General features: G+C 44.2%; 1 protein-coding gene across 6 annotated transcripts in view; it reads right to left on the bottom strand.

Annotated features, from left to right (window-relative positions):
• Positions 1 to 18,323, bottom strand: part of RNF13 (ring finger protein 13) — a 239,882-nt gene that overhangs the window by 127,600 nt on the left and 93,959 nt on the right. For 5 of the 6 annotated variants that reach the window (XM_036348561.1, XM_036348559.1, XM_036348560.1 and 2 more), the window contains one exon: positions 16,212 to 16,337. The exons of the other annotated variant lie outside the window; for it this stretch is intronic. Coding sequence is in view for 2 of the 5 variants with exons in the window: in XM_036348560.1 (XP_036204453.1) it covers positions 16,212 to 16,337 (126 nt within the window). In the remaining 3 variants the exon portion in view is untranslated. Of the gene's footprint in view, positions 1 to 16,211; positions 16,338 to 18,323 lie in introns of those variants that run through there. 6 annotated transcript variants of the gene reach the window in all.

Genomic DNA, 18,323 nt, shown 5'->3' with positions numbered 1-18,323 from the left:
TGATATACCCTTAATTTATTTATCAAAGAGCCAGAATGCTTTTAACTTCAAACACTCACCCAAAACTAACATTTCCAAATAATTATATTTTGTCACATAAAGAACAGCGTTGAACAAAGATAAACAAAATAACATTGTTTTGCTTTTCTTCTAAAGAGCTTTATTTTTCAGAGGATAGTTCTTCTCAGTGTAAGTAAAAGCAATTGTTTTCAGGATAACAGTTGGCGTGTAATCAATAGTTCTTACTGGCCTTCTGGACATTCCACATAGCCAAATACTATTTCTAAATATGGGTTTTGCTGTGACTTTTCAGAGCAAGACACATTAAAAAGCTCTTATGTGCTGCTTCTCCCAACAAAATATTTTAAAAGTGCTCTCTTTATTTTAGAATGTTACAAACAATGCAATTTCCTACCCTCCAAAAATTAACTATATGTCTGCTGTCTTATTTGGCTATCTCTGCTATCTCTAACAAAACACTTAGAATAATGGGGTTTTTTTTTTTAATGTTTTAATTGATTTTAGAGAGAGAGGAAAGGAGAGGGAGAGAGAGAGAGAAATATTGATCGGCTGCCTCCTGCATGACCCCTACTGGGGATTGAGCCCACAACCTAACCATGTGCTCTCACTGGGAATTGAACCTGTGACCTTTTGGTGCATGGGAGGATGCTCAACCAACAGAGCCACACCAGCCAGAGCTTGAAAGAGTTTTAATCTGCTATTTCTGTTATTTTAGCACACAACTCTCACTTCATTAACTTTTATGGAAGAAATAAGAGGTGTCTCAGTTTATTTACAGTACAATAATCATCTTCAAAGAAAATCTAAAGAATTTACAAAAAGTAAAACCCTAGAACACCATTAATCATTTGAGATTGATAAAATTGTATTTCTTTCTTGTTTTCTTTTCTGCTGTGTTTAATGGAAAGGGTTCCTCTCTCCAAGGAAAGATTTGCAAGAGAGCCAATTCTCATCTGTCTAAGATAATTTAGGTGTCACTTTGGATAAGAAGCACGGCAAAAAAATGACCTTGTAACTATGTCAACTGTGGCATTCTCTATGGAGCTGAATTAACCTTTTCTCAGTACTCAATCCCAGTTTGCTACATCAGGAAAAAGGAAATGAATTCTTTTTCTCTTTTCTTAAGTCAATGCACTCATATAAAATTGTGGCTATAGTATGCATGCATATAAGCATAACCAATGGACACAAGACACTGGGGGGGGGGGGGGTAAGGGCATGTGCGGGGGGGGGGGGGGAGGGTAGGTAGGAGAGGCCGGTGGAAGGTCAATAGGGAAAAAAAGGAGACACATGTACTACTATTTGTAATACTTTAAACAATAAAATAAAATAAAATAAAATTGTGGCTATATATGTGAATCATTATTTATTATCCACAAAGAGCTATTTATTTGCAACTCATAAAAAAAGTACTATATCTAAATTGTAAATAATTAGCTTCGGTAACATCCTATATAATAAAAGCCTAATGTGCTAAGTGTACAGTCGACCAGTCGGCAGTTCAACCAATCAAAGCATAATATGCTATCGATATGCTAAGGCCGCTCAACCACTTGCTATGATGAGCACTGACCCCCAGGGGGCAGAGAGTCGACCAGTCAACCAGTTGCTATGATGTGCACTGACCACCAGGGGGCAGACGCTCTGACTGATAGGTTAGCTTGCTGCTGGGGTCCAGCAGATTGGGACTGAGTTAGGAACATGCCCTGGAGCCCACCTGCAGTCCCTCCCGGCTGGCCAACCTCCCACATCCTTCCCTGGCCCCAATCATGCACTGGTGAGGTCCCTTGGCCTAGCCTGTGCCCTCTTGTAATCTGGGACCCCTTGGGGGATGTTGGAGAGCTGGTTTCGGCCTGATCCCGCTGGCCAGGCCGAGGGACCCCACTGGTGCACGAATTCATGCACCAAGCCTCAGGTACCTAATATAAAACTATATATAATCCTCGATTTGAATGCCCAGAAAACATAGGCATAGATTTCTGATCTGAAGATTATAGCTAATAAAGTTAATAGCTTATCCACTGAGCAACCTTAGAAGGAAAATTTTCTCTGGGATGAGATTTCCATTATTTTTCAGTAATCATGATCCAATTCATGGTGGGCCCAAATATAACAAAAAACAAAAGGAGGGCAAAATCTATCTCTTGCTTGAAATGAGCTAGAATAATAGCTAAATCATAATTCTTGGGCCTTTGGATTCCAGGACTTAACACCATCAGCACCCTGGTTGTCAGGTCTTTGAATTCAGACTGAATTATATTACTGGCTTTCCTAGTTCTTCAGCTTGCAGACAGCGGACTATTATAGTCAGCCTATTATAGTCAGATCTTTGCCATCACTACCTTTAATCAATTTTACACCAATAGTACTGCACAATGAGGGATAATGGGAAATTTTTTAACATTTCCCTTTCTAAGATGAGAATCCTCAAATTGAAATGTTTCTACATGTTTTTTACAAGTACATGTTTTTAAAGAATCTATATATATAAAAGGATAATATGCTAAGTGTCCGACTGACCAACTGGTTGCTATGATGCACACTCACCACCAGGGGACAGATGCTCAACACAGGAGCTGCCGTGACACACACTGGCCATTTACAGAGAAATGGCACTGCGGACCTGGCACCCATAAAGCAACACTCGGCCTCCCCCAAGTGGGACACAGACCCTGCCACTTACCCCGGAGTGAGAGCCCACCAAATCGCAGCCTATGCTGCAGAGACCCCATGGTGCAAAATGCAGCCCACAGCCCAGCTCAGCCCGGAAACGGTTACTGTAGGCGCAGGATAATGATGCCACATAGCAACGCCCAGCTTCCTCTCCCTAGCGACAGGCCATCCTATATAATAAAACCCTAATATGCAAATGGACTGAACGGTGGAACGACCGATTGCTATGACGTGCACTGACCACCAGGAGGCAGAGGCTCAACGCAGGAGCTGCCCCCTCGTGGTCAGTGTGCTCCCACAGGGAGAGCGCCACTCAGCCAGAAGCCAGGCTCACAGCTGGCGAATGCAGCAGCGGTGGAGGGAGGCTCTCTCACCTCCGTGGCAGTCGGACATCCCCTGAGGGGTCCCAGACTGCGAGAGGGCGCAGGCCGGGCTGAGGCCCCCCACCCAGTGCACGAATGTCATGCACCAGGCCTCCAGTTTAACAATATATGGCACCATGGACCTGGGGCCCACAAAGCAACACTCGGCTTCCCCCAAGTGGGACACAGGCCCCACCACCACCCCGGAGCAACACCCCACCAAATCGCAGCCTATATTGCCAAGACCCCATGGCGCAAAATGCAGCCCACAGCCCAGCCCAGCTTGGAAACGGTTGCTGTGGGGACCAGGTAATGATGTCACATAGCAAAGCCCAGCTTCCTCTCCCTAGTGACTAGCCTCCTTACAGTTTCTTCAGCCCAGGAACACAAATTGCTTTGTAGACAGGTGGAAACATGTTACACTTTAACCAAATGTCTGTGAAGCGTTTTCCCGTGCCTCATCCCATTTCATCCTCACAGAAGTCCTGAAGTAGGTAGATAGGAGACTCAGTGGAATCTATTTTATTTTCATTAGCCGGAAAACGGATATTTAGAAAGCTTAGAAACTTGACCCGACTGAAAAGAAGTAAGAAATGGTGGACCCCTAAAAATGACTTCAGGTTTTCTCACTGTGCAGAATATAGTCAAACACTGCTGCAGTTAAATATTTTACCCTTTGTTCTCCCTGCGTTATCTACAATAATATTCTGCTTCGTGTTGAAACTTACTGCTGTGTTGCTGACAATTACCTGAAAGAGAAGTTGGGGTGCTTCTGGGCTAGGAAAAGTTTAGCTACATCAGAAATCAGGTCTAATTAAGCAAGTTTATTCTATATATATATAAAAGGCTAAGTTGACTTGCGCATGCTTGATAATATAAAGCTCTTGTTGGCACCAATCGCATGCGTGTGTTTTGATCTGTCATTGTTGATCGTTAATTTGGTTGACACTTCTATTATAGGGAAAGGTCGAATAGCGATATTAAAATATTTTCTTCTAATTAATTTCCTTTCAATGTGCACAAATCTGTACACCGGGCCACTAGTACATTATACACATAAGTAGGAGGCTTACTACTATAAAACATAGTTTGATTTAACAAATCTTTATTGCTCTCCTACCATGCACTATGACACAAATTAGATATATAAATGTAATTAAAACATGAACTCTAAATATACTAAGCTCATATAAGTGAATGAAATATATACAATACAAAATAATAATGTGATAAAGAGCAATAAGAAGGTATTTACAAAGTGGAAGGGTGGTACACTAAGCTGGAATGATTCATTCTGCCAAAGAGGGTAGAAAGAAAAGTAAAGCTTCCGGAGGAGTTAACATCCTCAGCTGGCACTTAGGTGATGAAACAAACAGAAATAGAGGGGTAAAGATCGTTTTGGGCAGAGACCTTGAACAGAGAAAATAGTACGTGTAAAGGCACAAAGGTGTAGTCAGCATGGCACAGAGGGCTGAGAGACTTCAAGTAGGCAGGAAGTGAAAAAAAAAGCTGAGATGGAATCCTAAATCATAAAACTCCATGAAAAGCACTCAGATGCATGGTGAAGATCCACGAAAGACTCACAAGCCTACTTATTCATTCCTGGGTTGTGTTCACCCACAAAAATAAATATTTGCCTGTCCAGTATGGCTCAGTGGTTGAGCATTAACCATGAGCTAGGAGGTTACAGTTTGATTGCCCGTCACGGCACCTGAGGCTTGATCCCCAGTAGGTAGCATGCAGGAGGCAAGCCAATCAATGATTCTCTCTCATCATTGAGGTTTCTATCTCTCTCTCCTTCTCCCTTCCCCTAGAAAGCAATATATATGAATTTACTTCTTAAGGAAAACACAAATAAATATTAAATGACAGTATTTCCCTCTCATCCCCATCTAAAAAAGAAAGTTATAAAAAATAAAAACCAAGGTATTCTGATTTCTAGTTACCAAAGACTGAACTGAGCCAACCATTGCATAGCACAATAATGTAATAAACCTTGGAATAGGCAGTTTACTTTTAATTTTTTAGAGGCAAAAATTAATGAAATAATATTTCATTTTTGTTGGAACAATCTGTAATTATTATAGCTTAGTTCTGGATCAAATCTTAAAGTGGCTTAAGGTCAAACTATTATAAACAACACTAGAGGACCGATGCACGAAATTTGTGCAAGAGTAGGCCTTCCATCCCCTGGCTTCCAGCACCAGCTTCCCTCTGGCACCCGAGACCCAGGCTTCCCTCCAGCAACCAGGACCCGGGCTTCCCTCTGGCTGTTGGCAGGCACCTGGGACCCTGGCTACCCTCTGGCCACCAGCAGGCAACCAGGACCCGGGCTTCCCTTGCAGCCCCGGCTTCATCCGGAAGGTTGTCTGGAAGGACATCCAGCCTAATTAGCATATTACGCTTTTATTATTATAGACTAGTGGCCTGGTGCACAAAATTCATGCATGGGGGGAAGGGGGTCCCTCAGCCTGGCCTGCACCCTCTCCAATCTGGGACCCCTTGGGGGATGTCCGACTCCTGGTCAGACATCCCTCTCACAATTTGGGACCACTGGCTCCTAACTGCTCACTTGGCTAGCTTGCCTGATCACCCCTAACCACTCTACCTGCCAGCCTCATCACCCCCAATTGCCCTCCCTTCCAGCCTCATCACCCCTAACTGCCCCCCCATGCTAGCCTGATCACCACCAACTGCCCCCCACTGCTGGCCTGATGGCCCCCAAATGCCCCGCCACTGGCCTGCTTGCATCCAACTGCCCCCACCCCCGCCGGCCTGCTCGTACCAACTGCCCCCCCACCAGCCTACTGGCCCCCAACTACCCCCCCACTGGCATGCTTGCCCCCAACTGCCCCCCCGCTGGCCTGATTGCCCCCAACTACCCCATTGCGGGCCTGCTCGTCCCCAACTGCCCCCCCCCACCAGACTGCTCGCACCAAACTGCCCCCTCCGCGGCCACCTCAGCCCCAACAGCCCTGCCCTGCCAGCCTGCTCGCCCCCAAATGCCCCTCCCTGCCGGCCTGCTGACCCCAACTGCCCCCCACTGCTGGCCTGCTCGCCCCCAACTGCACCCCCACGAGCCTGATCGCCCCCAACTGTCCCCTACTGGTATGATCACCCCCAACTGCCCCTCCTGCCTGCCTGTTTGCCCCCAACTGTTACCCCCACCAGTCTGCTCGCCCCCAATTGCCCCCAACTACCCCCCGCCAGCCAGCTCGCCCACAACTGCCCCCTTCTGCTGGCCTGTTCGCCCCTAACCGCCTCTGCCTTGGCCCCGCCACCATGGTTTTGTCCGGAAGGATGTTCGGAAGGTCTCCCAGAAGGTCTTCCAGTCTAATTAGCATATTACTCTTTTATTAGTATACACTAGAGGCCAAGTGCACGAAATTCATGCACGCAGGGTGGGGATGTCCCTCAGCTGGGCCTGGGCCCTCTTGCAGTTCAGGAGCCCTGGAAGCGGGAAGCCCTCAGAGGATGTCCAACTGATGGCTTACGCCCCCTGGGGAGAGGGCCTAAGCCTGCAGGCGGACATCCTTAGCGCTGCCACGGAGGCAGGAAAGGCTCCTGCCACCACTGCCACAATCGCCAGCGGTGAGCCAAGTTCAGAGCTTCTGGCTGAGCATACTCCCCCTGTGGGAGCACACTCACCACCAGGGGGCAGCTCCTGCATTGAGTTTCTGCAACCTGGTGTTCAGTGCGCATCATAGCGACTGGTTGTTCTGCCATTTGGTCAATTTGCATATTAGCCTTTTATTGTATAGGACTAGAGGCCTGGTGCACAAAAATTTGTGCACTCGGGGGGAAGGGGGAGTCCCTCAGCCTGGCCTGTGCCCTCTCGCAGTCTGGGACCCCTCGGGAGATAACGCCCTGCTGGCTTAGGCCTGCTCCCGGGTGGCAGAGGGCAGGCCCAATCCCTAGGTGCAGGCCCTGGTCGGGCTCAGAGCAGGGCCGATTGGGGAGTTGGGGCACCGCCCCGGCATGCACAGAGCAGGGCAGATTGGGAGGTTGCGATGCCACCATCAGTAACGCTCAGGGTAGGGCCGATTGGGGGGTTGGGGCACCACCCCCGGTCACACTCAAGGCAGGGTCGATGGTGAGGTTGCGGCGCCACCCGCTGTCACGCACAGAGCAGGGCCAATCCAGGGGTTGGGGCGCTGCCCCCTGTAACGCACAGAGCAGGACCCATCAGGGGTGTTGGGGCTCCATACCCTGTCACGCACAGAACAGGGTCGATCAGGGGGTTGGGGAGCTCCCCCGTCATGCACAGAGCAGGGCCCATCAGGGCATTGAGGAGCTCCCCCGTCACTCACAGAGTAGGGCCGATAGGGGATTTGGGGCACCGCCGCCTGTCACACACAGAGCAGGGCGGATCAGGGGGTTGGGGCACCGCCCTCTATCACCCACAGAGCAGGGCCGATCAGGGGGTTGGGGCGCCGCCACTGTCACACTCAGGGCAGGGCCAATGGGGAGGTTATGGCTCTACCCCATCACATACAGAGCAGGGCCCGTGGGGGGGGGGGGGGGGGGGCGCCGCCCTCTATCACCCACAGAGCAGGGCGGATCAGGGGGTTGGGGCGCCGCCACTCTCACACTCAAGGCAGGACCGATCGGGAGGTTATGACTCTACCCAGTCACACACAGAGCAGGGCCCGTGGGGGGGGGGGGGGGGGCGTTGGGGCGCCGCACCCTGTTACACACAGAGCAGGGCTGATCAGGGGGTTGGGGCGCTGCACCCTGTCACACAGAGAGCCGCAGGGTGATCATGGGGTTGGGGAGCTCCCCCATATCAGGCACAGAGCAGGGCTGATCAGGAGGTTCGGGCGACTTCCCCTGTCGCGAACAGAGCAGGGTGGATAGGGAGGTTGTGGCCCTGCCCCCTGTCACACACAGAGCCACAGGGCGATCAGGGGGTTTGGGCACTGCCCCCTGTCACACTGATCCCGGTGCCGGGAGGCCTCTCGGCTCCGCTGATCCCAGTGCTGGGAGGCATATTACCCTTTTACTATATAGGATAGAGGCCTGGTGCATGGGTGGGGCTGGCTGGTTTGCCCTGAAGGGTGTCCTGGATCAGGGTGGGGGTCCCCACTGGGGTGCCTGGCCAGCCTGGGTGAGGGGATGATGGCTGTTTGCAGCTGGTCACACACCCTTCAGGGTGGGGGTCCCCACTGGGGTGCCTGGCCAGTCTGGGTGAGGGGCTGAGGGCTGAAGCTCCCAACTGCTCCTTTTATTCTTTTTCTTTTTTATTCTGGGCCAGCTTTAGCTCTGGCTCCAGCTCTGAGGCCTCTGCTGCTGAAAACAGGTATCTGGTTTGTTTGTGTTCTATAAACGAAACAATGTATAACTCCAGCTCTGAGATCCCGGCGCGCTGAAAGCAGGTTTCTGGGGTTTTGTTTAGCTTCTATATTTGTTACAATGTTTCACACTGCAGGCTCAGAGGCCAGCAAGGCAGGCGGGGAACGTTGGTTTCCTCTGTCACTGAAGCAAGCAAGCCTCATGTTAGCTTCCAGCTGCCTGGCTGACAGCCGCCATCTTGGCTGGCAGTTAATTTGCATATCGCCCTGATTAGCCAATGGCAAGGGTAGCGGTCATACGCTAATTACCATGTTTCTCTTTTATTAGATAGGATAAGGACTCTGAAGAGCAGTAAATCTACATGTGACTTCAAGCTCTAATTTATTTGCTATTTAAAGGCAATTGAGAGTTTAGATTTGGAACTAATCTATATATATAAAAGCCTAAGCAACCGTTACAAACGAATGACCAATTGAACAGTCACTATGATGCGCACTGACCACCAGGGGGCAAACGCTCAATGTAGGAGCTGCCCTCTGGTGGTCAGTGTGCTCCCACACCAACTTCCTAAGGTCCCTACTCCCCGGCCAGGTGGCCTCCCCATAGGCCTCGATCACGAGCCAGGCCAAGGGACCACACCTGTGCATGAATTTATGCACCAGGCTTCTAGTATACAATATAACAATACCTATTATTTACAAAGTGCTCTACATTTTCAAACCCCAAATAACATAGTTACTATTTTTTTATTGCTTTAACAAGTTTACTGTGGAGGTGTTATTTCGTAAATGAGTAGAGACAAAATTCAGGCATAGTCCAAAAACAGATTTGTAAAAACAGTAATAAAAGTATCATAAAACGAGGAGAAAATGGCAACCAGCAGGAAGGTAGGCAGGGAGAGAGTGTGAGAGAGCAAGGAAGTGATAGAGGAGTGTGTGGACGTGTGTGGTGTGTGTGTATGAGCTAGGGACAGTTAGATTCTACAGGTCTTCTAGGGGGCTGCTAAACAGGGCAGTCTTAGGCGGCGGAGTCCCGCTCCCTGCACGGACACTCCTGGGCGGCCAGCACAGGCACGGCGACCATGCCATCTTGGGAAACAGAGTTGCTTGAGACTAGGATCCTGGCCTCAGCACCACCCAGTGTGATCTCAGACGCATACCAGGACCCTGCAGCCACTGAGGACAGAGACCTGTGACCTCAGCTACAGACCTGAGGAAACCAAAAGTTCAGAAATCCCCGCGGCAGATCCGTGAGTAACAGAGCCCATCCCCCCTTCCCGAAGGCTTGCAGGCAGCGCCAGAGTAACTAACTGATAGACCCACCGCTTCCCGGGGCCTCAGCGCTCCAGGAACTTTAGCCTGGAAGTGCACTAGCACCTTGGAACTGATCCCACATAGGGCCGGGTTCAGGAGTCCTGGGCTGGGAGCAATCATGCGAACACCAGGAACTGGTCCTACACGCACTGCTGGCTTCGGAGCCCTGGGCTGGGAGTAATCCTGCGAACACCGGGAACTGATCCGATGCACACTGCCGGCTTCAGAGCCCTGGGTTGGGAGCAATCACATGAACATCGGGATCTGGTCCTACTCACACTGCCTGCTCCAGGAGCCCTGGGCTGGGAACAAACACGCGAACCCCAGGAACTGATCCTGCGCGCACTGCCAACTTTATAGCCCTGGGCTGGGAGCAATCACGCGAACACCGGGAATTTGTCCCACGTATCACAGGCCCAGGGACCCCAATTCTCTGGGCAGGAGGCAGCACCAAGCACCAGTGACTTCACTGTGTTTCTTATCACCTGCGCCTAAGATCCTGATTCCATGTGCATTCATACTAAGAGCCAGTGACTCCAATTCCTGGTGCAAGGGCACACAGGAACCCTAATTCTCAAGGCAAGGTCGCGCGAAACAACAGAGACTCTGATACTGGATTCTTGGGGAACTCTGACTCCTGGCGCACGCTAGGGGGCTCTGGTTTTCAACACGCTTCAGGGGGGTCTCTGTTTCAGCACGGTGCAGGCAGTCCCTGATTCTAAGGGCGCGTATGAGGCCACATTGAGCGCTGACAACACTGACTCTGAGCGAGCCTGGTTCCCACCAACCCACAAAAACCACACATCTTAGTGTCAGAGCTCTTCAGTGACACTAAGGTGGTGGGAGGTTCCCACAGCACACGGCCCAGGCCCACGCAACTTGACGTTTGAACCATCGGGAGATAATCAGAATGAAGAGACGACACAACACCCAGAGGAAAGACAATGAGGAGTCACCAAGAAAGGAAACTAATGAAGTTGAAGCATGCAACATGACAGAAAAAGAATTCAGAATAATGGCTGTACAATTCATTCACCGGATGGATGAGAAAATCAACAACCTATGCAAGAATCAGGAAGAAATGAAAAGTGATATAGCTACAATCAAAAACACCATGGAAAGTTTCAACAGCAGACTAGAAGAAGCAGAGGACCAAATTAGTGAATTAGAAGATAAGGCAGAGAAACAAGCTCAATCTGAACAGCAACTGGAGAAAAAAATTAAAAAGCAGGAGGAGAGCCTAAGGGAGCTTCGGGACAACATGAAACAAAGTAATATACGCATAATAGGGCTGCAAGAAGGACAAGAAGAGCAGCAAGGATTAGAAAATCTATTTGAAGAAATAATGTCAGAAAACATCCCAGATATGGGGAAGAAAAAGGTTACACAAGTACAGAGAGTCCAAGGCAAGATGAACCCCAAAAAACCCACACCAAGACATGTCATAATAACCATGGCAAATGTACAAGACAAAGAGAGAATCTTAAAGGCTGCAAGAGAGAAACAGAGAGTTACCTACAAAGGATCCCCCATCAGATTATCAAATGATTTCTCAACAGAAACACATCAGGTCAGAAAAGAATGGACAGAAATTTACAAAGTGATGCATAGCAAAGGACTGAATCCAAGAATACTCTATCCAGCAAGGCTATCATTCAAAATTGAAGGGGAAATAAGAAGCTTCACAGACAAAAAAAGGCTAAGGGAGTTTATCACCACCAAGCCAGCAATGCAAGAAATGCTAAAGGGATTGGTGTAAAAAGAAGAACTAAAAACCCAGAAAGACAACAGCCACACAAAAAAATAGAAATGCCTACAAACAAGTACCTTTCAATAATAACTTTAAATGTAAATGGACGAAATGGTCCAATCAAAAGACATCGAGTGGCTGAATGGAAAAAAAACGTGACCCGTATACATGCTGTGTACAAGAGACCCACCTCATTAGAAGGCACTCACACAGACTGAAAGTGAAAGGATGGAAAAATATCTTTCAGGCAAATGCAAATGGAAATGGAAATGGAAAAAAAGCTGTAGTAGCAATACTTATATAGGACAAAATAGACCTCAAAGTGAAGGCGATCACAAGAGATAAGGAAGGCCACTTCATAATACTAAAGGGATCAATACAACAAGAGGATATAACCCTGGTAAACATATATGCACCCAATGCAGGAGCACCCACATACATAAGAAAACTCCTGGAAGATATCAGGGGAGAGATCGACAACAATACAATCATAGTAGGGGACTTTAATACACCACTGACAGCACTGGATAAATACGCTAGACAAAAACTCAGCAAAGAAACAGCAATCCTAAATGACTCACTAGATCAGATGGACTTAATTGACATCTTCAGAACACTTCACCCCAAAGCCACAAAATATACGTTCTTCTCAAGTGCTCATGGGACATCTTCAAAAATAGACCACATATTGGGTCACAAACAAAGTCTCCCCGAATTCAAGAAGATTGAAATCATACCAAGCATCTTCTCAGACCACGAGGCCATAATATTAGAAACAAACTACAATAAAAAACAACTCAAAATACTCAAACACTTGGAAGCTGAAGAGCACGTTATTAAATATTGATTGGGTTACCAATGAGATCAAAGAAGAAATTAAAAACATCCTGGAAACTAATGACAATGAAAACACAACAATCCAAAATTTTTGGGACACAATGAAAGCAGTCCTGAGAGGGAAGTTTATAGCTCTACAGGCCTATCTCAAAAAACAAGAAAAAATGGTAGTAAATCATCTAAATCTACAGCTCAAAGAATTAGAAAGAGAGCAACAAGAAAAGCCCAGAGTGAGCAGAAGGAAGGAGATAATAAAGATTAGAGCAGAAATAAATGACATAGAGACCAAAAAAACAATACAGAAAATCAATGAAACAAAGAGCTGGTTCTTTGAAAGGATAAACAAGATTGACAAACCTCTAGCCAGGCTCACCAAGAAGCAAAGAGAAAGGACCCAAATCAACAAAATCAGAAATGATAGAGGCGAAATAACAACAGATTCCACAGAAATACAAATGATTGTTAATAAATACTATGGGCAACTCTACTCCAACAAACTAGACAACCTGGAGGAAATGGACATATTCCTAGAAAAATACAACATTCCAAAACTTAATCAGGAAGAATCTAAAAATCTCAATAGGCCAATAACTATGGAAGAAATTGAAGCGGTCATCAAAAACTTCCAGCAAACGAAAGCCTAGGATCATATACCACGACCAAGTAGGCTTCACAGGGGAGTTTTACCAAACATTCAAGGAAGAACTAAAACCTATCCTCCTCAGACTACAAAAAATCCAACAGGAAGAAACACTTCCAAGCTCATTCTATGAAGCCAGCACCACCCTAATACCAAAACCAGGTAAAGACAACACAATGAAAGAGAATTACAGGCCAATATCCCTCATGAACATAGATGCCAAAATCCTCAACAAAATCTTAGCAAATCACATCCAGCAATACATCAGAAAGATCATACACCATGACAAAGTAGGATTTATCCCAGGGATGCAAGGATGGTACAATATCTGCAAATCAATAAACGTGATACATCACATAAACAAATTGAAAGGAGAAAACCACATAGTCATATCAATTGATGCAGAAAAAGCGTTTGACAAAATTCAACACCCATTTTTGATAAAAACTCTCAGCAAGGTGGGAATTGAAGGAACATACCTCAACATAATAAGAGCCATATATGACAAACCCACAGCCAACATCATACTCAACGGATAAAAACTAACACCATTTCCCCTAAGAACAGGAACAAAACAGGGATGCCCACTCTCACCACTCCTATTCGACATAGTACTGGAAGTATTAGCCGTTGCAATTAGACAAGAAGAAGAAATAAAAGGCATCCAAATTGGAAAAGAAGAAGTAAAACTGTCCTTATTTGCAGATGACATGATATTATACTTAAAAACCCTAAAGACTCCATCAATAAACTATTAGACTTAATAAAAGAATTCGGCAATGTAGCAGGATACAAAATTAACGCCAAGAAATCTATGGCATTTCTATACACCAATAGTGAATGTGCAGAAAGAGAGACTAAAAAAGCAATCCCATTTTCCATCGCACCAAAAAAATTAAGGTACCTAGGAATAAACTTAACTAAAGAGGTAAAAGACCTCTACTCAGAAAACTACAGGATGTTGAAAAAAGAAGTAGTGGAAGACATAAAAAGATGGAAGAACATACCATGTTCTTGGATTGGTAGAATCAACATCATTAAAATGTCCATACTGCCCAAAGCAATCTATAAATTCAACGCACTTCCCATTAAAATACCAATGGCATATTTCACAGACCTAGAACAAACTCTCCAAAAATTCATCTGGAATAAAAAACGACCTGAATAGCTGCAGCAATCCTGAGAAAGAACAAAGGAGGTGGGATCTCAATACCAGATATCAAGCTGTATTACAAAGCCACTGTTCTCAAAACTGTCTGGTACTGGCACAAGAACAGGCATATAGATCAATGGAATAGAATAGAGAGACCAGAAATCAGCCCCAACCAATACGCTCAATTAATATTTGACAAAGGAGGCAAGAACATACAATGGAGTCAAGATAGTCTCTTCAATAAATGGTGTTGGGAAAATTGGACAGATACATGCAAGAAAATGAAACTAGACCACCAACTTACACCATACACAAAAATAAACTGAAAATGTATAAAGGACTTAAATGTACGACGGGAAGCCATAAAAATACTAGAAGAATCCAAAGGCATCAAAACCTCAGACATATGCCGAAGCAATTTCTTCACTGATACAGCTCTTAGGGCATTGGAAACTAAAGAGAAAATAAACAAATAAAAAGCTTCTGCACAGCAAAAGAAACCATCAACAAAACAACAAGAAAGCCCACTACATGGGAGAACATATTTGCCAATGCTATCACTGATAAGGGTTTAACCTCCAACATTTATAGGGAACTCATACAACTCAACCAAGGAAGATAAACAATCCAATCAAAAAATGGGCAAAGGACCTAAATAGACACCTTTTAAAAGAGGACATTCAGAAAGCCAAGAGACATATGAAAACATGCTCAAAGTCGCTAATCATCCGAGAGATGCAAATCAAAACAACAATGAGGTACCATCTCACACCTGTCAGACTGGCTATCATCAACAATTCAACAAATGACAAGTGCTGGAGAGGATGTGGAGAAAAAGGAACCCTCGTGCACTGCTGGTGGGAATGCAGACTGGTACAGCCACAATGGAAGACAGTATGAAGTTTCCTCAAAAAACTAAAAATGGAACTCCCATTTGACCCTATCATCCCACTTCTAGGAATATATCCCAAGAAACCAGAAACACCAGTCAGAAAGGATATATGCACCCCTATGTTCATAGCAGCACAATTCACCATAGCTAAGATCTGGATACAGCCTAAGTGCCCATCTGTAGATGAATGGATTAGAAAACTGTGGTACATCTACACGATGGAATACTATGCTGCTATAAAAAAGAAGGAACTCTTACCATTTGCAACAGCATGGATGGAACTGGAGAGCATTATACTAAGTGAAATAAGCCAGTCAATGAAGGAAAAATAGCGTATGATCTCACTCATTTCTGGATAATAAAGACCATTATAAACTTAGGAACAAAAATAGATACAGAGGCAGAGCTGCCTCAAGCAGATTGTCAAACTACAGCAGGAAGGCCGGAAGGGTGGGAGGGTAGGAGGGGGGTGGGTAAGAGATCAACTGAAGGACTTGTATGCATGCATATAAGCATAACCAATGGACATAAGACACTGGGGGGTAGGGGAGGCCAGGGGATTGTCAAGGGCGGGGGGAAAAAAAGGAGACATATGTAATACTCTTTGTAATACTTTAAGCAATAAAAAAAAAAGAAAAATAAATAATTAAAAAAATAAAGTATCATAAAACCACATCTCTAGAGTAGCACTGATGATAGTGAGGGAAGTTCTATGACAAACTGTGTTTCACTATCTGAAATGCCAGCTTAACCCACTCTGTGGAGACAAACTTTATACAGGTAACAGAATCAGCTTATTACACTGAGAAATCCCAATGTCAACACAGAGACAGATATAGGTGTAGTAGAAGGGTAAAGACATAAAACTAAAGGTTAACATTTCCATTCCTAGATTAGATCAAGCAAGATTCAACTATTCAACTGTAGTTCAAAGATGCCCAACAACCATGTGGAAATTCTTAGAATAGTAATTATTTATATCTTAGGCAATGTGTTTGTTGTCAATCTTACAAAAACTGTGAATCATGAAATCGATGGTGGCTTCCTCTTTGTACTGGCTGCTAAAAGGTGAGAATAAATTCTGTAGCAAAGAAATGACTTATGTAAACTTGCTCCTGTATTTTTTACCTTCACCATCTCATTTTCCTTGTGTCCTCATTCTTTCATTTTTTAATCTGAGTGAATTATGTAAACTTACTTAAATCCTTTCTGAAGCAAGGGAGTACTTAAGATACTAATTAAGCAAACAGAAACAAAAAATTAAAAAGCAAACATTACCTTTATATCAAAATTACAATCAAGTCTTCTAATTAACACGATGAAAGTGCCCGATGAATTGTCTTTTAGTGGTGGAGGCACTATGGGTTCACAGGCATTCTCTGGTTTTGAGTTAATCAAAAAACCCTGAAAAAAGAATTAGTAGTAAATTTTTTCTCTGTTAAACCAAAAAAAATCAATTCAACTTGCTCCTATGAACATGTTTTGAATTTGTTTCATGTGTTTTGCATTATGCTAGATGAATTATCTGGCAAAACAACAGCTCCTATCCCCCAATTGCTTACAATCCCAGAGCTTCTAAGTACTGTTTAGTTTCATAAGCATTTAGATTTTTTAAGTAAGATCTGTTTTTGCAATTAATATTTTTTAAAATGTCACAAAGAAGCCCATTTCCCCAAGACAATCACTATTAGCATCTTGGTATATTTCCCAACAATGACTGACATTTCTAAAACAAAGCAAATACTTTTTTAAAATTAACTTTTTGCATAGTCTCAATCATTTATTTATTTACAATCAACTCTAACATTTATTTTGTTATCAAACAATGAAAATGAACAGAATTTCTAGAAATTTATTGTATAGAAACACTAACCTCAATTAGCAAAGGCATATGTAGAAAAATGGTTCCTGCTACATTTTTAATAGCAAAAATTTAAAAACATGCACATCAATAAGACAGCCATTTAAAAATTATAATAAATTCATACAACAAAAAATAATGAAGTCATTAAAAAGTCATTTAGTCATTCTGTGATGATTAAACAATTAAATGCATATACATTAAATTGGAAAGATGTCCACAAGATAATTATTAACTTAAAAAGAAAATAGCAAGTTGCTTTTCCAAAGCTACAAGATGGTTTGACATCAGAAAATGTATTAATAAAAAAGTAACATTAGTATAATAAATGTTATTAATATTAAATGTTATAGTAATATATATTAATAAATGTTTGATACATATTAATGTTATATTAATAGATTAAAACAGAAAAACCAAATGACTATGTCAACAGATATAAAACACAATAAACGCATAAAGATTATCAAATTCATTAAATCCATTTATAAAAAGAAATGAAACAATTAAACCTATGACACATTGACTTAATAATAATCTCTATGGTCTAGCAGTCACACCAACCATCTATTCCACAGAATTTGGTAATTCCTCCTGCCATAAGTTTCATTGCTTAGCTTGTGATAGGGAATGCTTTTGCACATTTCAGGAATAAAATGCAGCATACCTTTATTTACTCATAGAATAGTTGCCCTTCTTGATTCCATAAAGCATTTGGTTTTTACTAGAACTGTGGTTATCATTCCAATGAATACTTAGTTCACTCATGTTAAATTTACATCCTTTTCTGCACCTTTATGCACACAAACTTTTTGATTTAATGCCAAATCACATAGTACATACAGTTAAAGATACTTATAACAGCAATTAAAATGAATCTGTACTATTAAGGCATATAACTAAACTGAAGTGAAGAAAACATGAGCAGCTACGGCCAAATTCCCTGGTGATGACAGGTCCATCATGACTGCCACCTGATGGACATCAATTGAAAGACTTCCCAATGTCAGAGATGTTAAAACATGAGGTAAGAAAAAGCTTTTTTTTAACCCTCCCCTGAGGATATGCTGGTTTTTTTTATTGTTTCAGAGAGAAAAAGGGAGGAAGAAAAGGGGAAGGTGAAGAGAGAGAGACATCCATGTGAGAAAGTTGCCTCCCATTAATGCCCCGACTGGGGATAGAACCTGAAATCTAGGTATGTGCCCGGGCCAGAAATCAAACCCTCAACCTTTTGGTGTACAAGGACAACACTCCAACCAACTGAACTATCAGGCCAGGGCTGAAATGCATCTTAGAATTAATAAATTTATATGTACAGACAAAAAAAAAGGGTCTGCAAATGGTCTTTGCTTTTGCCCCAGTGTGACTCAATGGTTAAGTGTAGACCCATGTACCAGGAGGTCTCAGGTTTGATTCCAGTCAGGCCACATGCCCAGGTTGCAGGATCAATCCCCAGTGGGGTGGGGGCGGGGGGGAAGGGTCGTGCAGAAGGCAGCCTATGGATGTTGATGCTTCGATGTTTCTCTCTC

The sequence above is a fragment of the Myotis myotis genome, unplaced genomic scaffold, assembly GCF_014108235.1.
Source record: "Myotis myotis isolate mMyoMyo1 unplaced genomic scaffold, mMyoMyo1.p scaffold_m19_p_2, whole genome shotgun sequence".
Lineage (NCBI taxonomy): Eukaryota > Metazoa > Chordata > Mammalia > Chiroptera > Vespertilionidae > Myotis > Myotis myotis.
Note: the sequence above shows the minus strand (reverse complement) of the source record. Positions and strands in the feature narration are given on the sequence as shown.